Raw genomic sequence first — 27092 nt, 5'->3', positions numbered from 1 at the left:
TTTAGACCTTCTCGTTTCCCGGACGCTTTGGACAGCCATAGAAGAGGTGATTCACCACAGTACAAACAAAGTTTATCCTTAATCTCCTTTCTCTTTCTGTGGCAGGAAGACGAGGTTTTCCAATCTGCATGGGTTCCTCTGGTAACTCAATAGGTGCCGTGAATTGTGGAGCCAGCTTAAAAGTGAAGCGACGAGACTGTTCCTTTTCTTGTGCTCTCTCTATGTAGTGAAGGTCTACTCAGATACACAAGGAGATCAAGTCGTCCAAGGACGTTGGCAATTCAATGGATGCAAGGACATCTTTAATTTGATCCAACAGTCCCTGCATTAATGCGGCAACCAAGGCTTCATTGTTCCAACCCAATTCTGATGCAAGGGTTCGGAACTGTACAGCATACTGTTCTGCAGATTGGTTCCCCTGTTTCAGTTGCAAGATGGCTGACCCTGCGTAGGATACTCTCCCAGGTTCATCAAAGACCTTCCGAAAGACTCTCAGAAACTCGGCACTGTTGTTGACATGCGGATCATTCCTTTCCCACAATGGTGAGGCCCAAGCCAATGCTTGACCTGACAATAGCGAGATTATATAAGCCACTTTAGTTTTGTCTGAAGAGAAACTTGCTGCCTGGACTTCGAACTGGATCGAGCACTGGTTCAGGAATTCACGACAGCCTATCAGTTCCCCATCATACTTTGTTGGATTCGGAATTCGTATTGGTGCGGAAGCCCCTGCGGCTGGTGCCATAGTAGATGGACCTGGTTGTATCGGGGGTGCTTGAGCACCACCAACTTGCTGCATGAGTGTCTGGAAACACTGCATAATCTGAGCCTGGTCTTGTTCTTGCTTCTCGACTCTAGCAAGTAAGTTCTTGAGCAGGTCGTGTGGTGACGGATTACCAGTAGCATCCATGTTGTCGGCCAGAGTATTCTGTCACAACTCTCGATAGAATGTAGATGCGGCCCGTATTTAGGGAATTGGCTAGACCTATACCTGAGGCACGGAGTCTAATGTGCCGGCGGTATTCACCAGGGACCCTAGCAAGAAGGTATGGGCTTGGCTGTGTCCGACACACAGGTTGCGGCCCTCAGGTTAGGTTCCCCTATACAGGTACTGGTGGACACAGGATCAGGTGCAGAAGAATAAACGTAGTCAACAGGCCAGGTCAGAACCAAACAGACGAGACTGTACCAGGGAGCAGACGTAAACGGGTCACAGGAAGCAGCCGAGGTCAGAACCAGATATCAGAAGCAGTACAAGGGGTCAGACAAAATCAGAGTCACAAACGAGCCAAGGTCAAGATCAGGATAACAGGTGAGTACTATGAACGCTGGAGTATGGAATGGAGCCTATACTCTGGCACCTGTCTGGTACCAGAGACTTCCTCTTATAGAGGAAGTTCAAATCTCGCATCAAACGTGACTTCACGTTTGGCGCGCCTGTGCCTTTAAATTACTTTGCAGGACGGCACACATGCTCCTAGGAGAGCCGTGGCCGCCTGCACTTCCAGCTAACATGCGGGGGACCCGGGGGAGACATCATGGAAGAGGGCATCGGGGACTCCCCGCCCACTGCCTACCACAGATTCCAGTGCTGCCGGATCCGGTAAGTGGAAGCCGGGGTCCGGCGCACTGTGACAGTTATTTTTTTAGCACCAGTTTATAGTGATGTCAAAACATTTTCATGAGTTCGTTGAAAATGATGTAACAGGGAGGAGGCTTCTAAATTGATAACGTCCATACCACTACTTATCATGGTTTTTCAAACTCTATATTTGTGCTACTCATCCCCACATTTGCAGAGGGAACAGAAATGGTGGAAGGTGACTTTTCTGGAAGAACAACAGTATCAGAAAAGTCAGGCTCACACATTACCCTCATGGACACTCTCTCTTCAGAGATTTGTGACATTTCTGTTTTTTTACATCTCTTCTATACTCTGAATAAAGAAGGTCTTACATCATCATGAAGAAGCCTCACTGACATTTGCAGAACCATCACTCATAAATAAAGGCCAAGTCCTCAGTCTTTCCTTGCCACTGTATGTGGCAATTTTATGTTTTTCTGCACCACACTTTCCCTTTATTAAATGTTTTTTTTCCTTTAGCACTGTATATTGTTTTTTCTTATTTTAGATGCCCTGACTTAGACTTTATATGCCCTTGAGCATCGACTTTAGTAGATGAAGTTGAAGGACTAGAGTCAACATCATGACTGGTGGCAGCAGCTGCAGCGACAGTATTTGATTGCTCTTCTCTAAACTGAACATTATCCATTTTTCAAATTGCAGATCACTGCATGGCTTATATATGCATATTAACAAAGTCCACCAAACAGTATGATTATTTAATTTATTTTTTGGATGTCACAGGTCTATTCCTGCATGGACTGTAGGAATAGGGCATATATATGCATGTAAATGTCTTTACTGATGGACACAACACAGCCTGTATGCAGCAAAGTACAGCACAGTATACAGCAGCGTGCATCCCCTATACACATTGACTAAGCAGCACAGCCTCTTGTGAGTCTGGACACAGCCTATGCATCAGAGTACAGCACAGCATACAAGTGTGCACCCTCTATACACATTGACTAAGAAGCACAGCCACTGGTGAGTCTGGACACACCACAGCCTATACAGCAGAGTAAAGCACAACATACAGCAGCATGCCTAACAAAGAAATGGCACCAAATCAAGTCTGCATCGCCTTATAAAGAATCCAAAATCCATGAGAATCCGATGACGAAGGATGAAATTTTGCCTCAAAGTGGAATCTGAGTCAGACGGGAAAACCCAAGCCGACGCTCGGTTTGACTCGGATTCCCTGATGTTCGGGTGGGTTTGGATCCCATGGAATCCAAACTGCTCATTTCTACTTAGAACCACATGGAGCAGAAGATTGCGGCTTTCTGCTTCAGGTTTTTAGGTCAGATATGTGTGTTCTGTAACAAATAGGGTACAGTGCCAATATTTATTGTCATTTAGATAAATTTTGCTAGCTTGTTATATGCAAATTCATAAATTCAAATTCTGTGTCACCCCTGTTTGTCTTCACCTCCCCTTTTAAAATGTAAGCTCTTATGAGCAGGGCCCTCTAACCTCTTGTACTTCTCCCTACTTTAGTTTCATTTACTTCTTACTCACCACTAGGGCACCTAACACTTGGCTGCTTATGCTCTGTTGCTTATTTGGGTGTTATGGTCACTAATGTAGCAATTTATATTATCCATGTCCTGGTCCTGTATTGTATTGTTCTGTAAGTCGCTTGTCTACAACTTGCTTATGTGCTTTGTAAGGCGCTGCGGGACATTTGTGGTGCCATATAAATAAATGATGATAATAATAATAATAATAATGTTAATGATTGATTTTTACAAACCCACTATTTACAGTATTTATTTAAATAACTGACTAGATAACTGATCATTTCATGATTTGCCCACATCCTGTTGCATTTTCCTCACTTCGAGTCTGTTTGGTGTATGATTTTTGAGTTTTCAGTTAGCAGATGTGGGAATCATATGGGAGCCCTGTTTACATTTTTGCCAGATCCTTTGGGGCCTTTGGTTTAAGGTTGCTATCTGCATGGAGTTTGTTTGTCCTTCCAGTATTTATGTAGGTTTCCTTCCATGGTTTAAAAACATAGGTTCATTGACTTCAGAACTTCTGATTAAATTTGCTCTATTGTGTATGCAGTTATGTGACTGTTGTAGGGAAATTAGATTGTAAGCTTCATTTGGGCAGGGATTTAACTGGTTGCACAGTGCTGCATATTATGTTGGCACTAGATAACTAAAGGTTAATATTAATTACAATGTCTACTACCAAAGGAGAGGGGTATTTATTAATGTGCTTATATTACTTGAGAGATGCAGCTAAAGTATGACAAATCTCCATTAGTGTACAATGAAAACTGCAGCGGTAAACTCTCTTAACTGGAACATCCAGTTGTTGTTTTTTTAAGGTCTGACTTGATTCAGTAGTGTTAAGCTGGGTACATACCGAACAATTATATCTGCAGAACGAGTGATCTGCAAATATATATGCAGATGATGGTCGTTCATACACTCTGAATGACCATCATCTGTCTCTGGCTGCGGGTCCTGCTGGACGGGAGATTGTCCCCCCCCCTCCCCGGTGCCTATATCTGCCATTGGATGTGAAGCAGAGCCGACGCAATATGTCTGCGAATGATGTCATTTACAGACATATCACCGACGGGCACCTGATATATTGGCCGATCAATTGATCAAATTTGCCACATTGTGGTAGGGTTTAGAGACTCTTTGTTTATTGATAAACTGTTGTCTGCCTTTAAAGAAAATTATGTGTTTTACGATCAATATTACAGCTATATCCAATACTGTACTAAATTATTTTTCATAATTGAATTGTTTTCTTATACACAGTTTCTTTTTTATTGCACAGCTGAGTTTGGAGATTACAATTCTTCAGTGCATCTACCAGGACACCTATCAAATAAACATTTTATTCCTGGTCAAGATAATGAATTTTTAAGCAAAGTTGAATGTCTCCACAAACAACACAGGTGATCATTATCTTTGACCTTTGGGGTTTGTGCTCTAACTGCTTATCATGATTGTGTGTTTTATATGACCTAAAGTTACCACAATTTCTCTACACATGACCAAAATAGTGTGCCATTTGTTATGGCATAGTTTTTGATTGACCTTGAAAATCTCCCTCACATTGTTTTAGTTACACTAGGCTGCCACTATATTCTGCATCAATACAAGTCTATATCATGCTCCCCAAATCTAGTACAAAGGGCTGCTATGTAAATATCACCATCTATTCAGTTGTTGCAGATAAACCTTCTGAATCTTTTGTCTTTTTTAATTTTTCATATGGCATTAGCAATAGTTTTAACCAAGGTATGTACCCAAAAGTAATTTTGACGCACTCCCTTATTACTTTTCACCTCTACTCACAAGTTTCTGCACAAGCATAAAAACAACATTTAAGAAATATCTCACACAAAGGACCATATTCAATTAAGTGCAAATGTACCAAAGATCTCATACTGCTGAGTTTTTCCCACAGGTAATATATATTTTTTTTATTTTTTTACATGCTCAATTTTTTTTATTTAGCACCTTCAGAGCAAGTAAAATTTTTCCTAATATTGTTATTTGTAGGAAAACTTGTCAGGTGTGTGTATGTATCCCAGTCAGTCAGCAGTGTGGTGCATGTGGCAGCCGGGCTCAGGAGTGGCTAGAGCTCCAATGATGAGAACCAGTGTTCTGTCATAGCAGCTTTTTTTTTTGCCTGCAAAAAAATTTGCAAACATTTTTTTGTTATTGAATACCGTAAATATAGGGAGCGGACATACATGTCACATGGCTGAAATAAACACAGCAGCACTCGCAGTCCTTGCGGTAGGGTAAGGGCCACCACAGTGGTGCGTATGGGGCTGATGTTACTGATTGTTTAATTCACTTCCTGGAGACGACGTATGTTACTAAGAGCAAGTGGGGTCTTATGTCAGGCTGGTGGGCATCTTAAAACACACCACAATCGAACAGTAAAACATTCTGGCATACTAATGTCTTGCTTTCGATTGCGGGATTTGCATACTTTGAATATGGATGGCTGCATGCAAACTTCCTGCTGCTTTTACAATATTTTCTTATTGTTACTGTAGTACCAGTTTGATAGTGAGATTCTGCCTTGGCCAAGAGTTATCTTCCTTTTTGATCTTTGTAGGCAAATTTTAATAAACATGATTGATGGTATATTTTCATTGTATAAAATTACGAATTGTACATTTATCCTGCACATAAGAAGTTTCACATATCTCTTTTTAGTGGTCTTGGACAAATGGAAGCAGAGTCATGCTACATTAACATTGCAAGAACACTTGAGTTCTACGGAGTTGAAATGCACAGTGGTAGGGTATGTTTGAGCTATATGTATTTAAAAGCTGCAAATTAAATCTTTGTGTATATATATATATATATATATGTGTGTGTATGTATATATAGAAAAAATATATATAATCGGCACTCACCAGGTTTTGTAGACAAAATGCAAACTTTTAATCACCATTCATGGGTAGAGAATAAAAATACAAACTCATGGTCTACGTTTTGGTCCTAACTGGACCATCATCAGGACAAAGCAGCAAGGGTGAAACAATAAGCAACCAAATGGACAGTGAACACCACCACCAAGGAAGCTGACATATATACCCCTATCAGTTACTGACAAGACACGCCCATCAATCCACCTCTCTCCGGATCACACACCAAAATGCTAATCAATGAGGTATACCATCATATAAGCCCCCCAAATTAGGAGTATAAAACATCAAGCATAGATGTCATATGAACATATACAGAAATAGTAAGAGACTGCTGCAGTTAACTGATAAACAAAAGTTGGAAACTCCGGTGAACCGGAAGTGGCTTGCGTGTCTCTCTGTGAACCACATGCTGGCGCGGGACTTCACCGCTGCTGTAAGGTACTCCACCAATAACAGAAGCGCTGGTGGCCTCTCCAGTAGACCACATGATGCTGACCAGAAGCACTGACAACCGTCATCTTCCACACGTAGTGGTCTCCGAAAACCAGCAGTGTATGCATTCCAGCAAGTGGAACGTATAACAATAAGCGGAAGTGCAACAAACGGTAACCATAGAAACAGCAGGCATTAACCGAAATGTAAAGAATTGTAAAAACACATATGCCCCTTTGGCGGGGCACACTTGAAACAATATAATCATGTCAACTATAGGGTAATATGGCAGCTTCAAAGACAAACACCAACATAAAAATAATATAACACCATATTAAAAAAAGAAAATAAATGAATAAACCTAAGTATAACTATAACTAAGAACACAAATGCAGGTCACTCAAAAACATTTATATATTGTGATAGGATCACTGGTAAAGTGGTCTGCGGCAGGTACATTTGTCCCAGATTCCTGTCTTTTGTGTTTTAAACCCCCAGGAGAAAGTCTGCAGTGAAGCAGGCTTGAGTTTCGGCTTTTTGAAAAGCCGGTTTGGGACCTGGGGGTTGTGGGTGAGAGGAGAGGGAGGGCTCCACCCACGGCCACTCCAGGTTTTGGTTCTATTAGCCTGGATACAGGCTTGATTGGGTTCCCACCTGAGAGTGGCCAATATAAGCCTAGTGTGTTGAGGGCTGATTGTCTCACCTGGGAGAGCAGACAGGGAGTTTGCTCAGAGACACTTGGATACCTAACTGTGAGTGTTGTGCTGTGCTTTTGTTGCTGGCGAGGGCATTAGGCCCTGCCAGGTTCTGGTAGTGAGGGAACTACCTGTGAAGTTAGTGCCCCGACAGGGCTAGGATTTATATTTATGTTTTCTTTATGTTTCTGACATTGTACAATAAAGACTGGCGCCGACCAGCTTGTACTTGCATCCAGACTGGTGTGCTGCTTCCCTTCTGCTGTGTGTGTGTGTAAGGAAGGAGTCCTCTACCCAGGAGAGGGACCCTCTAACCTAACTGTGTCACAGTATGGTGGAGAATGCGGGCACCCACACACACTGAAGTTGCAGCAAGAGGAAAACTTTCCGTTTAAAAATTAAAGGGACAGACACCCAATTTGTGAGTGTGGAAATAACGCTGTGTCCTTGGAGTCCCATAGAGGAGGCGTCAGCCCATGCTCAGAGAGGCAAGGTTCAGCTTCCAACCTACACCCCAGGACAAAATGGAGGACATTATTAAAGCCCTGCTCCAAGCTACAGCAGCTCAGCAGGAATCTACCAGAGCTCAGCAGGAATCTAACAGGGCTCTGCAGGAATCCACCACGGTGCAACTGTCGGCCTTGGAGACAGCCCAGGGGCAACAACAGGTTGCCATCGAGGAAACCCGCCGGGCCTTAGCGGAAAACAGCCAGGCCATAAAAGAGGTGGTACAGCACCTGCTCGCCCGGCCCAGAGATGTTGCTACTGGTCCTCCCACCCCCACTCACTCCGTACGAGCCAGTCACTTCCTCCAAAAGATGACTTCGGGCGATGATGTGGAGGCCTATCTCACTGCGTTTGAAAGAACAGCCGAAAGGGAGAGTTGGCCCAAGGAGCAGTGGGCAAGTCTGGTGGCACCTTTTTTGTCTGGGGAGCCACAAAAGGCCTATTTCGACTTATGCCTGGCTGATGCCAAGGACTATAAAAAACTAACACAGGAGATCCTAACTCGCTTGGGAGTCACCACTTTTGTTCGTGCCCAACGGGTCCACCGCTGGGAGTTCCATAGGGACAAGCCTCCACGTTCACAGATGCATGACCTCGTCCATCTGTCCTCAAAATGGCTACAGCCCGAGACGCTGACGGGACCACAGATCGTGGAAAGGGTCGTGATGGACCGGTACCTGCGATCATTACCTGTGACTCTGCGCAAGTGGGTGAGCCATGCAGACCCTAAGTCCGCGGACCAGTTGGTCGAGCTGGTGGAGAGGTACGTGGCGGCTGAGGAGCTGATGAGTATGCCCCACCGAGCCCCAATGGCGCACCGGCGAACTCCCACAGACACTGGTAAGACTGTTCCAGGGGAGAAGGGTGCTGGGCGGTGGAATGTACCAAAGACTGAGGGTGTAGAACCTGGAGACAGGCCTGCCAGGCCGGGAAGGTTCTTGCCCCGTAAACGACTAGACATTAATATGACTCAGTGTTTCCCATGTGGTGGCTTCGGCCATATTGCCGCTAATTGTGCACTTACAACTGAACCTATGCAATGTGATACTGCTCATGTCTACCGCAGGGGGTCTTTCTTTGCACAGATAGCCTGTACGGCTGACCGGCAGGCTGTGACTGATAAGCACATGTTTGTACTCACTGTAGATGGCAACCAAGTAGAGGCACTGTTAGACTCTGGTAGCTTGGTGACACTTATAAAAGCTGAGCTGGTGAACCCCTTGCGGCGTGAGGGGAAAACTGTTGGTGTGACCTGCATACATGGGGATACTCGATATTATTTTACGGCCGAGGTGAACATCGAGACACCATGTGGTTCTGCTATAGTTTCTGTAGGTTTGGTACATGGTCTGATGTACGATGCAATATGGGGGAGAGACTTTGCTCACTTCTGGAAGTTGTGGGAAAGCCGTTTTGTTCCAGAGGTGAACAACCCTGATCCATTTGAGAAGGTTGTCGATGTAGTGGAGGAGGGGTTTTTTCCCTTTTTCTACTATGATTGGCGAACTAGAGAATGCGGAGCGTGACGGTGGCCCGCCAACTGTTGTGCCTCCCATTGAGGTGGGAAGTGTTGTTGGACCAGGTGATCGTCTGCCTGATTTAGAGGTCAGAAGAGAGGTCTTTGCCGTGGAGCAGTTGAATGACCCTACTTTGGTAAAAGCCAGGGAGAATGTAAAAGTAGTTGATGGTAAACCCGTAGACCCTGATAGTTCTTTGTCCTAACCCCACATGGCAATGTGGCAGGATTTGTTATATCAGGTGACTAAGAAGGGGGAAGATGTTGTGGAACAACTAATAGTTCCCAAAGCCTACAGAAGAACAGTGTTGGATCTGGCCCATGGTCATATAACGGCAGGCCATCTAGGGGTAGAGAAAACCACTGAGCGAATAATGCAGAGGTTTTTCTGGCCCGGGCTTCATAAAGAGGTATCTGACTTTTGCGCATCCTGCCCTGAGTGCCAGTATCATGCTCCCAGGCCACATTTTAAGGGTCCACTAGTTCCATGGCCTATCATAGAGGTGCCGTTTGAAAGAATAGCGATGGATTTGGTTGGACCCTTAATGAAGTCTGCCAGGGGACACCAGTATATTCTGTTCATAATGGATTACGCTACCAGGTACCCGGAAGCGATCCCGTTGCGAAATACGTCAACCAAGACCATTGCCAGAGAGCTAGTTCATGTCTTTAGCAGGCTGGGTATACCTAAGGAGATACTAACTGACCAGGGTACACCGTTTATGTCCAAAGTCATGAAAGAGTTTTGCCGCCTGTTCAAAATCGAACAGTTAAGAACTTCGGTTTATCACCCCCAAACCGATGGGCTGGTCGAGAGGTTTAACAAGACGTTAAAACACATGCTTAGGAAAGTGGTCGACAGGGATGGTAGGGATTGGGACTACTTATTGCCGTATTTATTGTTGGCCATAAGAGAAGTTCCCCAGTCCTCCACCGGGTTTTCACCCTTCGACTTGTTGTATGGGAGACACCCAAGGGGGTTACTAGACATTGCCAAAGAGACATGGGAGGGGCAGTCTAGTCCTTACAAAATGGTGATTGAGTATGTTTCTCAAATGCAGGAGAGAATTGCTGCGGTAGTGCCGATAGTGAGAGAGCACCTGGAACAGGCTCAACAGGCACAGCAGAGGGTATACAACCGCAATGCTCGGTTACGCAGCTTTGCTCCTGGGGACAGAGTGTTAGTATTGGTTCCCACTGTGGAAAATAAACTTTTGGCTAAATGGCAAGGGCCCTTTGAAATCTTAGAAAGAGTGGGGCAGGTCAATTACAAAGTTTACCAGCCAGGGAAAAGAAAGCCGGAACAGATGTACCATATAAATCTGTTAAAGCCCTGGAAAGATAGAACGGTACTGTCGGCCGTCCGAGACCCTCCAGTAAGTCCAGGGCCCTTAGTTCCCGAAGTGACAGTGGCAAAAACCCTGTCGGCAATTCAACAACAAGAGGTCAAGGAGTTTCTGATTAGAAATAGGGTGCTGTTCTCTGACATACCTGGGAAAACCTCGGTCATTAAACATGACATCATCACTGACCCAGGGGTTAAAGTTAATTTAAAGCCCTATAGGTTACCAGAAGCACAAAGAGAATCGGTGTAGAAAGAAATTAAAAATATGCTAGAGTTAGGGGTTATTGAAGAATCACATAGTGAATGGTCAAGTCCCATTGTGTTGATTCCAAAGCCCGACGGGAGTGTGCGTTTCTGCAATGACTTCCGAAAGTTGAACAGTGTTTCAAAATTCGATGCCTACCCGATGCCAAGAGTGGATGAACTGATTGAGAGACTAGGGACGGCAAGGTATTTAACCACTCTTGACCTAACCAAAGGGTATTGGCAAGTACCGTTAACCGAGAGCGCCAAACAAAAGACAGCTTTTTCAGCGCCAGAGGGCTTGTTTCAGTACAAGATGTTGCCCTTCGGGCTACATGGGGCACCTGCTACCTTCCAAAGAATGATGGACAGGATTCTAAGGCCCCATAGACGGTATGCGGCTGCTTATCTGGATGACGTGGTCGTTCATAGTCCTGATTGGCAGTCTCACTTACCCAGGGTACAAGCAGTGTTGGACTCCATCTATAAGGCAGGTTTGACAGCCAACCCAAAAAAGTGTTGTCTAGGCATGGAGGAAGTAAAATATCTGGGATACACCATTGGCAGAGGCCTGATAAAGCCTCAGCTCAATAAAGTTGGTGCCATACAAAACTGGCCACGGCCTCTGAATAAGAAGCAGGTGAGAGCCTTCTTGGGAATTACGGGGTACTACAGGAGGTTTATACCCAACTTTGCCACCATGGCAGTCCCACTGACTGACCTGACCAAAGGCAAACAAAAAGTCATGGTAGAATGGAGTCCTGAGGCAGAGAAAGCTTTTCAGGAGTTGAAAGTAGCGTTGTGTTCCCAACCAGTCCTGATGACTCCTAATTTTGAAAGGGAATTCATAGTACAAACCGATGCATCAGAAGTAGGTATAGGAGCGGTCCTGTCCCAGAACAAGGAGGGTGAGGAACACCCTATTTTCTATCTTAGCAGAAAGTTGAATGTACATGAGAGAAGCTATGCCACAGTGGAGAAGGAGGCGTTGGCCATAAAGTGGGCGTTAGAGGCTCTCAGGTACTACTTGGTCAGAAGAAAGTTCAAATTGATCACTGACCATTCCCCTCTGAAGTGGATGTCTGAAAATAAGGACAGTAATGCGAGAATTACAAGATGGTTCTTGGCGTTACAAACTTTTAAATTTTCAGTGGAACACAGGCCAGGAAGCCAGCTGGCCAATGCTGACGCGTTGTCACACGTTCATTGTTTGGGGGCTTCAGTTGTTCCGCCCCACAGGTCGAAACAAAGGGGGGGTATATGTGATAGGATCACTGGTAAAGTGGTCTGTGGCAGGTACATTTCTCCCAGATTCCTGTCTTTTGTGTTTTAAACCCCCAGGAGAAAGTCTGCAGTGAAGCAGGCTTGAGTTTCGGCTTTTTGAAAAGCCGGTTTGGGACCTGGGGGTTGTGGGTGAGAGGAGAGGGAGGGCTCTACCCACGGCCACTCCAGGTTTTGGTTCTCTTAGCCTGGATACAGGCTTGATTGGGTTCCCACCTGAGAGTGGCCAATATAAGCCTAGTGTGTTGAGGGCTGATTGTCTCACCTGGGAGAGCAGACAGGGAGTTTGCTCAGAGACACTTGGATACCTAACTGTGAGTGTTGTGCTGTGCTTTTGTTGCTGGCGAGGGCATTAGGCCCTGCCAGGTTCTGGTAGTGAGGGTACTACCTGTGAAGTTAGTGCCCCGACAGGGCTAGGATTTATATTTATGTTTTCTTTATGTTTCTGACATTGTACAATAAAGACTGGCGCCGACCAGCTTGTACTTGCATCCAGACTGGTGTGCTGCTTCCCTGCTGCTGTGTGTGTGTGTAAGGAAGGAGTCCTCTACCCAGGAGAGGGACCCCCTAACCTAACTGTGTCACAATATATTTATATATATATATATATTAGGGGTGAGCGGGTTCGGTTTTACTCGGATTTACTCGGATCTTTAAACGGCATTTTATTGGCTACTGCCTATCATGTGTTTTGGATAGCCAATATAATAAATCCGAATTTGCGGTAAAGTGGCGATAAGAACCGAGTAAATCCGAGTAAAACCGAGCCTGCACATCCCTAATATATATATATATATATATTCTTAATTTAAAGAAATATAGATATATTGTACTCACTAAAAAATGTAAAGTAACTAATTCAGAAAGATATTTAACGGATTAGACTCATTGATCCCTCTTGGAATCAAAGTGTCTAGTTAAAAAATCCAATGGGCTTCACATTTTCACAACGCGGTTTCACTGTCACCCCCTCTCTTGGGGAGCAGTATATGATCAATTAGCATACATTTCAGGCCACCGTGTGTCCATGCTCCAAAAAATGTTGAGCTAACGGTTTATCGGTTTTGTGTGTATCTAGTGCCAGTCTTATTGTCGACCAATGGTTCGCCATCTGTTCTCTGAAACATCTTGCTGTCATCCCCACATAATACAATCTGCATGGGCAGATTAGAATATAAACAACAAAGTTCATAAGGCAATGTAACTTGTGTTTTATTCAAATTTTTCTGCGACTGTGGGAATGAACGAAGGAGGGACCAGTGAGTAAGGACCGACATGTTGTGCAAAGCACCCTGTTTTCACTACAAGGAGCCATGAACTCTATTGATCTATAGACCTTATAGTAGGGCAGATCAGGCGATCTCTGAGGTTTGGGCCCGTCTGTATGCACAAAGAGGAGGTGTCTGACCAAGACTTTTCAGCAAAAAATAAGATGATATAATTGCCCAGTGTTTATTCAGAGTCTGGCGTGATCGATTAGAGGTAACATCAAAAGTACTTGATAATAACATCCTTGATGGATCGATCTTACATCCTCGTCTCAAACCTGTTTGTGAGTGCTGAGCCCTCGCCTTGGAAAGACATCTTAGTACAGTTGAAGCCTGGTATCGTCTAATAGTAAATCTATTAGCCATTTCAGCAATTTGTACTTCAGCCATGGCCATTGAAGAATTAATTCTTAGGATACGTAAAAATTGCGAAATCTGTAAATTTTCTTTAAGGTGACTCGGGTGCTGACTTCGAGAATACAGAAAAGTTTTATGGTTAGTATCCTTGCGGAAAAGTGTGGTTCCAAGTATGGCCTCATCTAAATAAACTGTGACATCCAGGAAGTTTATTTCCTTATCATTAATCTGACTCGTGAATTTAATTGGAGAATCCAAATTATTCAAACTTAGGGCCTGATTCAGACCCACTCGCAAGCGGCTGTCCGCTCGCAAGTGGGTCGATGGTGTGCACTGCGCATGCGCACGACGGCGGGAGCTCCGTCGTGCGCATGCGCCAGACGCGACGAGCGAAGGACTTTCCTTCGCTCATTGTGTCTGATCAAAGGGGGCGTGCTGTCGATGTTGATAGCACGCCCCCTTTGGTGGGTATGCCGGGGGCGTGCCTCCCAGACGGGGGTGTTCCCAAGGGAACGCCTACCGTCAGAAGCCGGCCCACTGACATCACTAGTGATGTCAGTGGGAGTGACTTTGGCTCTGATAGAGCCAAAATCACTCCGGGCCTTGCGGTTGAGAAACTCAACCGCAGGCTCCGGCTCGCAGTGGCGATGGTCAAGACCATCGCGGCCATCAACCTGCACGCTCGTATAGGCTGTGGGTGGTGACCCACAGCTATACGAGCGTCCAGGAGGACGCTCCATAATTATGGAGGACGGCCCTCATTCAGAGCGTGCGCTCTGCTCAGAGCGTCCGGCTCTGAATGAGGGCCTTAGTACTATATCAGCAAACTGAGTTTCCGTGCCTGACCAAATTAGGAATAAATCATCGATGAAGCATTTGTAAAAAACAATGGCCCTGATTCAGAGCCGGACGCTCTGACCAGAGCGCTCGCTCTGAATCAGGGCCCACCTCCATAAATATGGAGCGTCCTGACCATCGCGACCATCGCCAGTGAGAGCAGAAGCCTGCGGTTGAGTTTCTCAACCACAAGGCCAGGAGTGATTTTGGCTCTATCAGAGCCAAAATCACTCCCACTGACATCACTAGTGATGTCAGTGGGGCCGGCTTCTGACGGTAGGCGTTCCCTTGGGAACGCCTCCGTCTGGCAGGCACGCCCACCAAAGGGTGCGTGCTGTCAATCAACATCGACAGCACGCCCCCTTTGATCAGGCACAACGAGTGAAGGAAAGTCCTTCGCTCGTCGCGTCTCGCGCATGCGCACGACGGAGCTCCCTCCGTCATGCGCAGTGCACACCATCGACCCACTTGCGAGCGGACAGCCGCTCGCGAGTGGGTCTGAATCAGGCCCAATGTTAGGACCAAAGATTGGTAAAATATGAGTCTGCTCAAATTGTGCCATATAAAAGTTGGCGTATGCCGGAGCCAAATTCGACCCCATGGCAGTGCTGTTATTTTGTATATAATAATTCCCACCATATAAGAAATAATTATTTGTAAGAATTAACTCAGTCAGTTCAAGTAAAAATTCAGTAGGTGGCCCCTGATTGCTGTTAGTAAGCGCTACTCTCATGGCCTGCAACCTACCCTCATTTGTGATCACCGTGTAGAGTGAAGAGACATCGAGTGTGGCTAACCATACAGGGTCAGAAGGTAAAACCAGTGTTTTAAGACATTCAAGAAAATCATTAATATCTTTCAAATAACTAGGTAGCCTTGTAACCACTGGCTGTAGGAAAGAATCCACAAATTGAGCAAAAGGTTGGAGTGTAGAGTTACTGGCTGAGATTATTGTTCTCCCAGGTGGGTTAGTCAATTGTTTGTGGATTTTTGGTAGTGTGTATAAAATTGGACACACCGTATGTTCAATTTTCAAACAATTGGCAACCCCCTCTCCTCAAGCCATCCTTGTTGGCATGCTACATCAATGCACGTGTCAACCTTCCGCTTCACAGTACTCATAGGATTACAATCCATCTTAGTGTACGTTTTGGTATCAACTTACTGATGACTTGCATGGAGTGCGGACAATTTGAATTACTGCATTTTGATCCTGTTTGACAACAGCAATAGCATTTTTATTTTTAGCACCCTTGAAGATTTGTCTAATTTTTTATTTTTTATTGTTTTCATGAAATTGTTTATATAAACAGCTACGTGGATTTAACGCTTGCAATCGCAGAGATTGGATATTCATAAATATGATTGTTTTTTATATATTCTTTTAATGAATATAAGATTTTTTCAAAAATTATATTTTTTGTAATGCAGGTCACTCATCATTTACTATTATTATTATTATTATTATTATTTTTTTGTTTTTGTACCCATCAGCAAATTGAGTTCACTGCCTTTTTATCCTAGTTTACTTCTACTGTTAGATTTGTGATTTGTGTTTAGATTTAACCATGGTGGATGGTCAAACATGTGAATTAGATGAAGCCATGTTTAATGCTATTGAGAATAACATCATCTCCTTTGCTGATGATGATGCAGACAATGTGTTACCTACTGAATTTTTACTTGAACTGACTGTGTTAGACAATCCAAATTATTCAAAGTCAGATTAATGATAAGGATATAAACTTCCTGGATGTCACAGTTTATTTAGATGGGGCCATACTTGGAACCACACTTTTCCGCAAGGATACTGACAGTAATACTTTTCTGCATTCTCGAAGTCAGCACCCGAGTCATCTTAAAGTAAATTTACCGATTTTGCAATTTTTACGTATCCTAAGAATTAATTCTTCAATGGCCATGGCTGAAGTACAAATTGCTGAAATGGCTAATAGATTTATTATTAGAGGATACCAGGCTTCAACTGTACAAAGATGTCTTCAAAGGTGAGGGCTCAGCACTCACAAACAGGTTTGAGACGAGGATGTAAGATCAATCCATCAAGGATGTTATTCTCAAGTACTTTTGATGTTACCTCTAATCGATCACGCCAAACTCTGAATAAACACTGGCCGATTATTTCATCTGATTCTTCGCTGAAAAGTCTTGGTCAGACACCTCCTCTTTGTGCATACAGATGGGGCCCAAACCTCAGAGATCTCCTGATGTGCCCTACTATGAGGCCTATAGACCAACAGAGTTCATGGCTCCCTTTAGTGAAAACAGGGTGCTTTAGATGTGCCAATTGCACAACATGTTAGTCCTTGCTCATTGGTCTCTCCTTTGTTCATCCCCATAGTGGCAGAAAATTTTTAATAAAACACAAGTTACATTGCCTTATGAACTTTGTTGTTTATATTCTAATCTGCCCATGCAGATTGTATTATGTGGGGATGACAACAAGATGTTTCAGAGAACGGATGGCGAACCATCAGTCGACGATAAGACTGGCACTAGATACACGCAAAACAAATAAACCGGTAGTTCAACATATTTTGGACCATGGACACATGGTGGCCAGCATGAAATGTATGCTAATTGATCATATACTGGCCCCCAAGGTGACTGTGAAACCGCGTTGTGGATATGTGAAGCTCGTTGGATTTTTGAACTAGACACTTTGATTCCAAGAGTGCTCAATGAGTCTAATCCGTTATATATCTTTCTGAATTAGTTACTTAACATTTTTTAGTGACTACAATATATCTATATTTCTTTAAATTAAGAATATATAAAAAAATTTTTTTTGAGTGACCTGAATTTGTATTCTTATATTTATACTTAGGTTCATTAATTTATTTTCTTTTATTACTATGGTGTTATATTATGTATATGTTGGTGTTTGTCTTTGAAGCTGCCATATTACCCTATAGTTGACATGATTATATAATTTCAAGTGTGCTTCGCCAAAGGATTGTACAATTGTAAAGCGTAACGGAATATGCTGCACTATATAAGAAACAGTTAATAAATAAATAATAAAATAAAGGAGCATAAGTGTTTTACAATTTTTGACATTTCGGTTAATGCCTGTTGTTTCTATGGTTACTGTTTGTTGTACTTCCGGTTAGTGTTATGCTGGAGAGGCCACCAGCACTTCTGTTATTGGTGGAGTACCTCACGGCAGCAGTGAAGTCCTGCGCCAGCGTGCGGTTCACAGAGTGACACGCAAGCCACTTCCGGTTCTCCGGAGTTTCCAACTTTTGTTTATCAGGTAACTGCAGCAGTCTCTTACTATTTCTGTATATGTTCATATGACATCTATGCTTGATGTTTTCTACTCATAATTTGGGGCGCTTATATGATGGTGTACCTCATTGATTAGCATTTTGATGTGTGATCCGGAGAGAGGTGGATCGATGGGCGTGTCTTCTCAGTAATTGATAGGGGTATATATGTCAGCTTCTTTGGTGGTGGTGTTCACTTTCCATTTGGTTGCTTATTGATTCACCCTTGCTGCTTTGTCCTGATGATAGTCCAGCCATGAGTTTGTATTTTTACCCTCTAGCCATGAATGGTGATTAAAAGTTTGTATTTTTTCTACAAAACCTGGTGAGTGCCGATTATATATATTTTTTCTACCTATGGACTTTGTCTTTAAATTGAGCACCCCACCTTACTGATGACTTGTATTGAGTGCGGGCAATTTGAACTACTATGTATGTATATATATATATATATATATATATAGATATATTTATTTATTTTAGTCTCCAATCTGACCGGCACTAACTTGTACAATATCAGCTGCTCCGGTGCCTTCCGAATCGATCAAACAACACAAATAAGCGGCGGCACTCGGAGACTCATATAAATAATCAAAATTGTATTAAATGAAATACATATGTGAAACAAGGCATGTGTTAGATTTTGGAGCCATGACTGATTTATGTATGCATGTGAAGTCTGCTATCGTGCAGTGGATTCCTTTATATTAGCGCAGTCTGATGCAAATTGTATTCTTGGTTTTTTATGGGTGTTCACATATCCCATCATTTTAGACTTGCTGCTTTTTAGTAACTGGTTGTTGCACATCTATTTGGTAAAATTTGGACTTCCAGATTAGCGCCGGGATCATTGGTTTGGTATGTGTTAGATAAAGCAAAACCACTAACCTTTAAATAGAAAATAGAGCCCGCCAAGCGTGAGGTATGAAGTACACCGAAGGGACGAGGAATCACGACTTCCGTCGCTTCCCCCATGAGTGACGTCAAGTCGCAGTCTGTACTGTGTTGCCATAGCAACCCAGATGCTATATGAATGCCTTGATGGAAAATATATTGTGTAAAGTAAATAACCCACCACCGTTAAGTGAATAGAATACCAGAATGTGGAACAAAGCTACCCATATACTTCAAGTTACAATGAGACAAGAGCTATCCGCCACAAGGAATAATCATAGTGGATCAGGCATGATGCAGAAATAGTGGATACGAAGGCATGAAAGCAGCAGAACATGATCAGACATTATAATAACTTAGTAATAAAAAATATACATAAGAACAGTATGAAATATTAATGTTACTTGAAGTACAACATACTGGACAAAATCTATAACACAAAGAATTGATCTGCTGTAAGAAGTCATCTAAAAACAGTGAAACCGATCATGTCAAATAGTGTAGCATAGTGTATGTGTATAGCCTTGTGGAAACCCTGTTAAAAAAAACCCTCTAAGTATGAATGTGTTGTATGTGGTGTATGTGGAAACCATGTGTGTAAAAAGTGTACTTTAAAAGTGAAAATCTAATAACCCATATCCATAAACACGTGTATCTGATCTCATTTTTGGTAATAAGGCTGTCAGCTTTATCCAGTATGATGTCCACTTCTCTTTTTGAATCTCTCTCTCTCCTTATAATCAGTCAAGGGGGGGGGGGGGGGGGTTATATTCAACCTGTCTGATTATAAGGATGAAATTTACAGTTAGCTAACATTAATTCTTATGAAATGTTATCAGCGGTTCCTTTGGAGAGATAAAAAAGAAGTGGACATCATACTGGATAAAGCTGAACTGGACGGCCTTATTACCAAAAAAATATGCCAAGCCCTGAAACAAGATTTCCCGGTACTTTTTACGGTCCCCAAAATACACAAGGATGAGGCCAAACCATCGGGGAGGCCCATTATTTAATCTCAGAACTCTATATTTCAGCTAATTTCCATGTTTTTGGATAACATTATACAACCACTAATCACAAAGCAGAGTGGCTATATTAAGGATACAACTGATTTTTTAGATAGTATCAATTCCATTAACACAGTTCTGGATGGTACTATTATATGTGTAATAGACACAGCCTATACACAAGTATCTCTCATGTACATGGTTTAGAAGCCATGAAAGCTTTTTTGATTAAGGAAAACATGAATGTGCTAGACCTGGATCTATTTCTTACATTACTAGAGCTAACTTTAACCAGGATTTTTTTCTTATTCAATGGTAAGTTTTATCGCCACATTAGTGGATGTGCCATGGGAAGTAATGTATTGCCTTCGTTTGCTAATGTCTTTATGTTTCATGAGGAACAACAAATGTTTTTCTTTGATCCCGATTTTGCCAGGTATATCTTTAGGTATTCAAGATACATAGACGATGTGTTCATTCTTTGGACAAGATGTATGGAGAAATTACAAACACTGGTAAATTATATCAACACCAGAAATTCCCCCATTAAAATCACACATCAAATAAGTGAAACTTGTTTAAACTACCTGGATGTCCTGGTGACTATACGAAACAACAAATTATATATGGGGGTTTATACCAAGCCCACAGATAAAAACACATTATTGAGGGACAATAGTCACCACCACTTGGCACTCAAGAAGGCTTACCCAGGTCACAAATTATCAGAGTAGCCAGAATAACTAGTAACCATTTGGAGTTGGATACCGCATTGGATGAAGTGGTACTTACATTTTTGGAAAGGGAAGATGAACCCAAACTACTTGCCAAACATAAAAATGAAGTTTTGAAAATTACCAGGAGTAGTTTATTGACACCTACTAATAAGAAACAAGATTAATTAATTCCGTTTGTTAATGAACACAACACATAGTCCTGTGGTTCCCAGAGCAATGAGAGCTTTGTGGCCAATCATCTCCACAGATAAAAGTCTTATGTGTTTTAAAAAGAACAGACCCTTATCCTGTTATACAAGAGGAAAAACATTAATGATATTGTGGTCCATACAGACATTACAGACTTTGAACAGGATGATACTTCTCAGGATCAGTCAAGATTCTTGAGTAAGGCTCCAAGATGCTATAAGTGTTTGAAATGTACCACTTGTAACAAAATGACAACAGGTCAGACTTTCCAACATCCAATTTCAAGTAAACTCTACAGGATTAAACATATATTGACATGCGGCTTGGCATACGTGGACAAATCAATATGGACGGCTAGAGAGAGAATGGCCCTTCGTAGATTTGCCATAAAATTTGTATTACAAGAAAAAACATCAGATCAGCCAGTTGGAAGACATTTTACCAAACAAGGACATAAACTTAGCGAATTCAGAAATCAGTTATTTGATCATGTGCCCAAGAGTCTTAGAGGGGGAGATCGTGCTGGAAAATTACTACAAATGGAGGCATGGTGGATCTTCATTTTGAACAGTATGAGTCCACAAGGACTTAATGAAATGATTCAGTGGACTGTTTTTAAATGAGCAGTCAGAAGTATGGGATTCTGCTTATTTAAGATGTTAAAATTTCTCACTTTTTTTCACATTGATGCGACAAGATATTTTAACACATGTTGACTGGGATGTGTACACATCATGATTTATTACACACATTTAATTGTCCACTCACAGATGTTCTTCACACTGTAGTTCCAACACGTATGATCAAATGTTCAGTTTACACACATTATCTACATTATAGGTTTAGGGTAATGAGATCAGATACACGCGTTTTAAGGATATGGGTTATTAGTAGGGATGTGCAGGCTCGTATTAGTTTGGATTTTCCCACCAAATTTGGATTTTTCCCTGCAAAAATCGGGTCTCAGAAAGAGGCAGAACGTCATCTTTCATGGACAAACATCATCTTTCATGGACTTTTGTCCAGGAATGATGATGTTTGTCCATGAAAGATGATGATTTGCCTCTTTCTGAGACCCAATTTTTGGCAGGAAAAATCAGAATTTGGCTGGAAAATCTGAACTAATCCGAGCCTGCACATCCCTAGTAATTATATTTTCACTTTTAAAATACACTTTTTTACTAACATGGTTTCAACATACACCACATACAACACATTCATACTTAGAGGGTTTTTTGACAGGGTTTACACAAGAGTATACACGTGTATTATGGTACACTATTCGACATGATCGGTTTCACTGTTTTTAGATAACTTCTTACAGCAGATTCATTCTTTGTGTTATAGATTTTGTCCAGTACGTTGTGATTCAAGTAACATTAATAGTTCATACTGTTCTTATGTATATGTTTTTTATTACTAAGTTATTATAATATCTCATCATGTTCTGCTGCTTTCATGCCTCCGTATCCACTATTTCTGCATCATGCCTGATCCACTATGATTATTCCTTGTGGCGGATAGCTCTTGTCTCATTGTAACTTGAAGTATATGGGTAGCTTTGTTCCACATTCTGGTATTCTATTCACTTAACAGTGGTGGGTTATTTACTTTGCACAATATATTTTCCATCAAGGCATTCATATAGCATCTGGGTTGCTATGGCAACACAGTACAGACTGCGACTTGACGTCACTCATGGGGGAAGCGACGGAAGTCGTGATTCCTCGTCCCTTCGGTGTACTTCATACCTCACGCTTGCTCCATTCCCCTAACTACTATAACGACCCTCGATCAACGATCGAGGGTCCCTATAGTAACCAGGCTAACCTTGTCGATATCGACCAGGCTGGCCTGCATACACGGGCGATGGTTGATATAAACCGTTCATGTCCGCGCAACGTTTGGTCATTTGAAGGGGCAAAAACAGGTAGATTTAAATGATCAAACGATAAATGGTATGCACCAATACACTTAAAACACCAGTGTATAGTCAGTTTCTTACTTGGCTAATTATAAGATCAGTCAATCTCTTGTAATTCCTGTTAAGAACTTTTAGATGTTTGTTTTCTTTTGCAAGGTATATTTCAGATAGACGATTATACATAGATATTATTTAAAACTTTTACATTTACTTAAGCTCAGAATAAAAATAGACAGTCATAATTATATTTTGATTTGTTCCTGTTCTGTCATCATAGGTGTGGAACAGGGGCATATTTATAATGGATGCAAGGTGTCTGGTGCACATGGGCCCCTGGGTCCAGGAGTGGCCCACAGCGCACATTTTGCACCCATATTATACTTACCTCTCTGGAGTCCCATGTCCATCGCAGCCATTTTCCTGTCATTTTGCATATGCTCAGTACAGGGAAAATGACCTGCTCATGTGCTACAGACTGTGGGCACTCTACTGCCCAGAGTCTATCAGCGTGGCGCTGGCCGTGCTGCGGTCAGTGCGCTGCCGGTTGCCGGACTGAGAAGAGGAGGCCCATGACAGAGACTACACACAGGCCCCCTCTCTTGAAACGCCCCTGGTGTGGGACCCTGGCCTTTTTTTGCATGTGAATGTTTCGTAAGGTCAGAGAGTGGCTTTTTCTCAATTCCTACTTTGTTTTAATTGTATCCCGTTGTAGAGGTTGGAGGAAACTCCCTAGGTTTTGTTAAGACTGCAGATCTTGATATTTTGTGTACATTTTTTACAATGCCAGTGATGTTTGGCAGCAGTTGGGGTGACAGTTAGTGTGGCTCACCTATTTAAATACGGCTACAGCCCCTTTAATATGGTAGCAACTGAATACATAAAAGCATGTGCAGATATGAGCAACAGGTTCAGTAGTTGTTTAGAACAAACCCCAGAATAGGCAAGAAATGTGAACATGGAATGACTGTTGGTGCCACCCGTTGTAGTGTGATTATTTCAGAAATTGCTGTTCTTTTGGGATGTGCAACACTTTATAAATAATATAGAGAATGGTGCACAAACAAAAAAGTTCAATAAGTTTCAGCTCAAAGAATAAAATGCCTTGTTAATGTCAAGAGTCAGTGGAAAATTACCAGACTACTTCAACCTGACAGTAACTCAAAAAGCCGAGTGTTACAAGTTGTATGCAGAAGATAATCTCTGAAAGCACATAATGTTAAATCTTGAAGTGAATGGGCTACAGCAGCAGAAGACCACACTATGGGCCTTATTTTATGTTTAAGTAAACCAAGAGCAAGTAACTGTTCACCATGGCAAAATCATGTTGCACTGCAAGTGGGGCAGATTTAAAATGTGCAGAAGGATTAAAACTAGGTGCACACTTGCCGTTGTGTGTACCCAGTGATGCGACCCCCAACTGCACGATTTATCGGGCGGTACACAATGAATGATGCAGTGACCAATCAGCATCTGGGTCTTTCTATTGGCTCTACATGCAGGATGATGAAACAACCTCGATGGACGACTCACAGGAGTGCGCATGGTCACGCATAGTTTGTACGCACTAGCCTCTGTGGTTGATATGTCGGCACGATCCGCAGGATCTGGCGACATATCGTTTAGTGTGTAGTGTACCCAGCTTTAGATTTAAGAAGGGCGTGTCTAAACTGATATCTAAACTGATGTGTAAAAATGTAGTTGCCCAGTATTTGTGAGCTGCATGCAAAAACAGCCTGTTTACACCATATTTACCTACTTTTGAAAAAGCGTTGCAGGGAGATTGTGAAAGCTATACCTATGAGTGCAGTGTTAAAATGGACTTGTACTGTTACATCTCAGAGGTGTGTCATAAAGTTGACTTGCATCCAAATGTAAATGAGCCCCAAAACAGCAGTTATTGCTCAGTAAACACACTAATTATTTTTAGGAATGAGTTTGTGGCACGATGCTCCCTGTATTGGTATGGCTGGACTGGTTTGGGGTGGCACACTAGAACACTCTATTTAGCACTTTATTAACACTAATACTACTTTATTTAGCACTTTAATTACACTCTTCACCTGTGTATCACCCTATAACACATAGCTTTTGATATTATTATTAACACGTACTAACAACTTAGTCTTTCACTGGTGTGCTGCCCTGGGGTGGCTGGCCTTTGCTGGCTTTTTGGGGTTCCGCGCTCCGGACTTTGACTTAGAAGTAGGAACCTCCAATATCAGAGATGCAGTGACATGACCTGGAGGCTTAAACATATTTTTGAGAACATATGCAACTGAGATCTCTGAATTATCTACCACCTTGTAGTTTTTCAAGTCTTATTGCTAATAACATTCCGAGTGCTGGGGGATAACCTTTGAGATTGCTACTATTCCAGTGAGTCTACATGACAATCAGGTAGAGTTGGCAATTATGATTTACACTGCATGCAAAAAAAAATGTTCTTGCACCACTTGCATTTCAACATGGTTTGACCCAGTTATTTGCTCTCTTTTGCTTTACTTTCATCTCAAAATTAGGTCCTAGTCACTCCTGACTCCTGTCTGCTAAGTAGAGGAAACTGAGACTACATCATACTTGCCTACTTTTGAAAATTAGTTTCAGGGAGATTATAGATTGTAGTAAAATGTGCAGCATGGAGCGCCATTGAGGGTGTGTGTCAAGCTTCATTTAATGGGGTATCTGTTCCCACTAAGTGGGGTGTCCTGCAGTGGCATGTGAAAACAAATATTTGAAATGCATAAACCAAAATAAAGCATTGGAATAATAAAAAAGAGCATACACATTTCTAAAATATGGTTGAATGTTTATTTTCTTGAAAATTATTTCACAGCTACAGTAGCACTGTTCCAATACAATTGAGTATGCGTAAAAAAGGTACATAAAAGTTCGACAAAATACTATAAATGCAGATTTGAGAGAAAAGGGTAGGGAGGGCTTTGCTTGTGAGATAGTTTACAATGTAATTGGAAACAGGCAGAACTGTTGGGTGTGTGATTTATGCTGTACTATGGGGAAGAGTGTCAGTATATGTGGGAATATGGTAGACTCGGGTTAAAATGGGCAGGGACAGGGTGGAGCTGGGTTTCGTCACCTCTAAGGTGCAACTAGTTCCAACACGGCCCTGCACAGAAGTCCCACAGACAGAGAGCCACTATGTATGGCCACGGCCTCCTCCCCCTCCTTAGTTTCCAGCTCTATGTACTTTCTCTGCCTACGGCCCGCCCCTCCTGTCACTCAAGTTGCTGGCAGGAGAGGAGACATGGGCATGGAGCTGCTGCTAGAGGGACATGGGGTGTAAGCTGCTGGTGGGAGAGGAGACACGGACAGGGAGCTGCTGTAAATAGTAGGTTTATAAACCATGCCATGTAGAAGTCATAGTTGATGGTGTTGTCACTTAACTGTCTATTACAAGCATTTTGTATTTTCTGTATAATAATTAGTGGTGGTCTGTCCCATATCCAACAGTCACAGTCTGCGGCTCTGATTATTTTATGGGGGAGGGCACAGTGAGGGGAAGGGGTGGAGGCGGTTCACGGGGCGGCGCTGGGTGTCGAGTCACCTAACACCAGTCCTACTAGTAAGAAATAACATAAACCAACATTTGCTGTCATCATTACATTTATGTTAAAAAAATGAAATGTATTTCTTTCCAGGACCTTCATAACTTAGACCTAATAATTGGAATTGCTTCAGCAGGCATAGCAGCGTATAGAAAACAAATATGCACCAGTTTCTATCCGTGGTAAGTACCTAACATATTTGCTTCACGCTTCATGCAAGTTTACTAATTGTCTGCAAACATGTTTCATTCATTTGTACTAGATGTATCATTCTCAAGCTATAATCATTGTACTAGATGTATCATTTTCAAGCTACAATCTTCTTTAACTTTTTTTTAAAATGCAGAGTTAAATATTAAGAAAGAGTTTGTGTGTGTGTGTGTGTATATATATATATATATATGTAATTTTTTTTTATCAATAGCTCTATTATGCTTAATCAGGTTATCTATCATGCGGTCCTCTACATGGAACTGGAGTGGGTTTGGGAGCGGTTTTGCTGGTGAGGTCACCACTCTCCTAGATTTACATACGAATTTAATTTGGGGCAGCTAGCGCTCACCTTAGGATTTTTAGTCTATTTAAAAGAAATGTGTGACTTAAATAATTAAGTAATAGGTCCTAATCTATGGTCTTATGGGAAAATAAAATAAAAATAACTATAATGAGATTCTGTTATTAGTTTAAATGATGGAATTTTATTGTAATCATAGGCTCACAATGGAGACAGACAGACGTGAAAAATACTTACAGGGAAACATGAAGGAAAGGGAGGGGATGACAGTGAGGGGGGGTGTATAAAAAAAGGGGGAGTTATTTGTAGAAAAGTATAAAATCTTTAAACAAAAAAGGTGAATGAAATTCAAATAAAAATATTGGAGTAAAAAAGTTAAATAAATAAATAAATTGATTTAAAGGAAAATAATCTTATACATCCAGGTGAATTAAATGAATGGAGTTCCA

The 27092-nt window shown here is 42.2% G+C and overlaps 1 protein-coding gene across 21 annotated transcripts in view; it reads left to right on the top strand.

Annotated features, from left to right (window-relative positions):
* The window catches only part of PTPN3 (protein tyrosine phosphatase non-receptor type 3), a 753142-nt gene that overhangs the window by 268726 nt on the left and 457324 nt on the right, over positions 1-27092 (top strand). For 20 of the 21 annotated variants that reach the window (XR_015878492.1, XR_015878493.1, XR_015878491.1 and 17 more), the window contains 3 exons: positions 4430-4550; positions 5830-5917; positions 26223-26311. Coding sequence is in view for 18 of the 21 variants with exons in the window: in XM_088473619.1 (XP_088329745.1) it covers positions 4430-4550; positions 5830-5917; positions 26223-26311 (298 nt within the window). In the remaining 3 variants the exon portion in view is untranslated. Of the gene's footprint in view, positions 1-4410; positions 4551-5829; positions 5918-26222; positions 26312-27092 lie in introns of all 21 variants that reach the window. The other variant, XM_088473618.1, reaches the window with a different exon arrangement.

The sequence above is a fragment of the Taudactylus pleione genome, unplaced genomic scaffold (genome assembly GCF_031769625.1).
Source record: "Taudactylus pleione unplaced genomic scaffold, aTauple2 ptg000137l, whole genome shotgun sequence".
Taxonomy (NCBI): Eukaryota; Metazoa; Chordata; class Amphibia; order Anura; family Myobatrachidae; genus Taudactylus; species Taudactylus pleione.
Note: the sequence above shows the minus strand (reverse complement) of the source record. Positions and strands in the feature narration are given on the sequence as shown.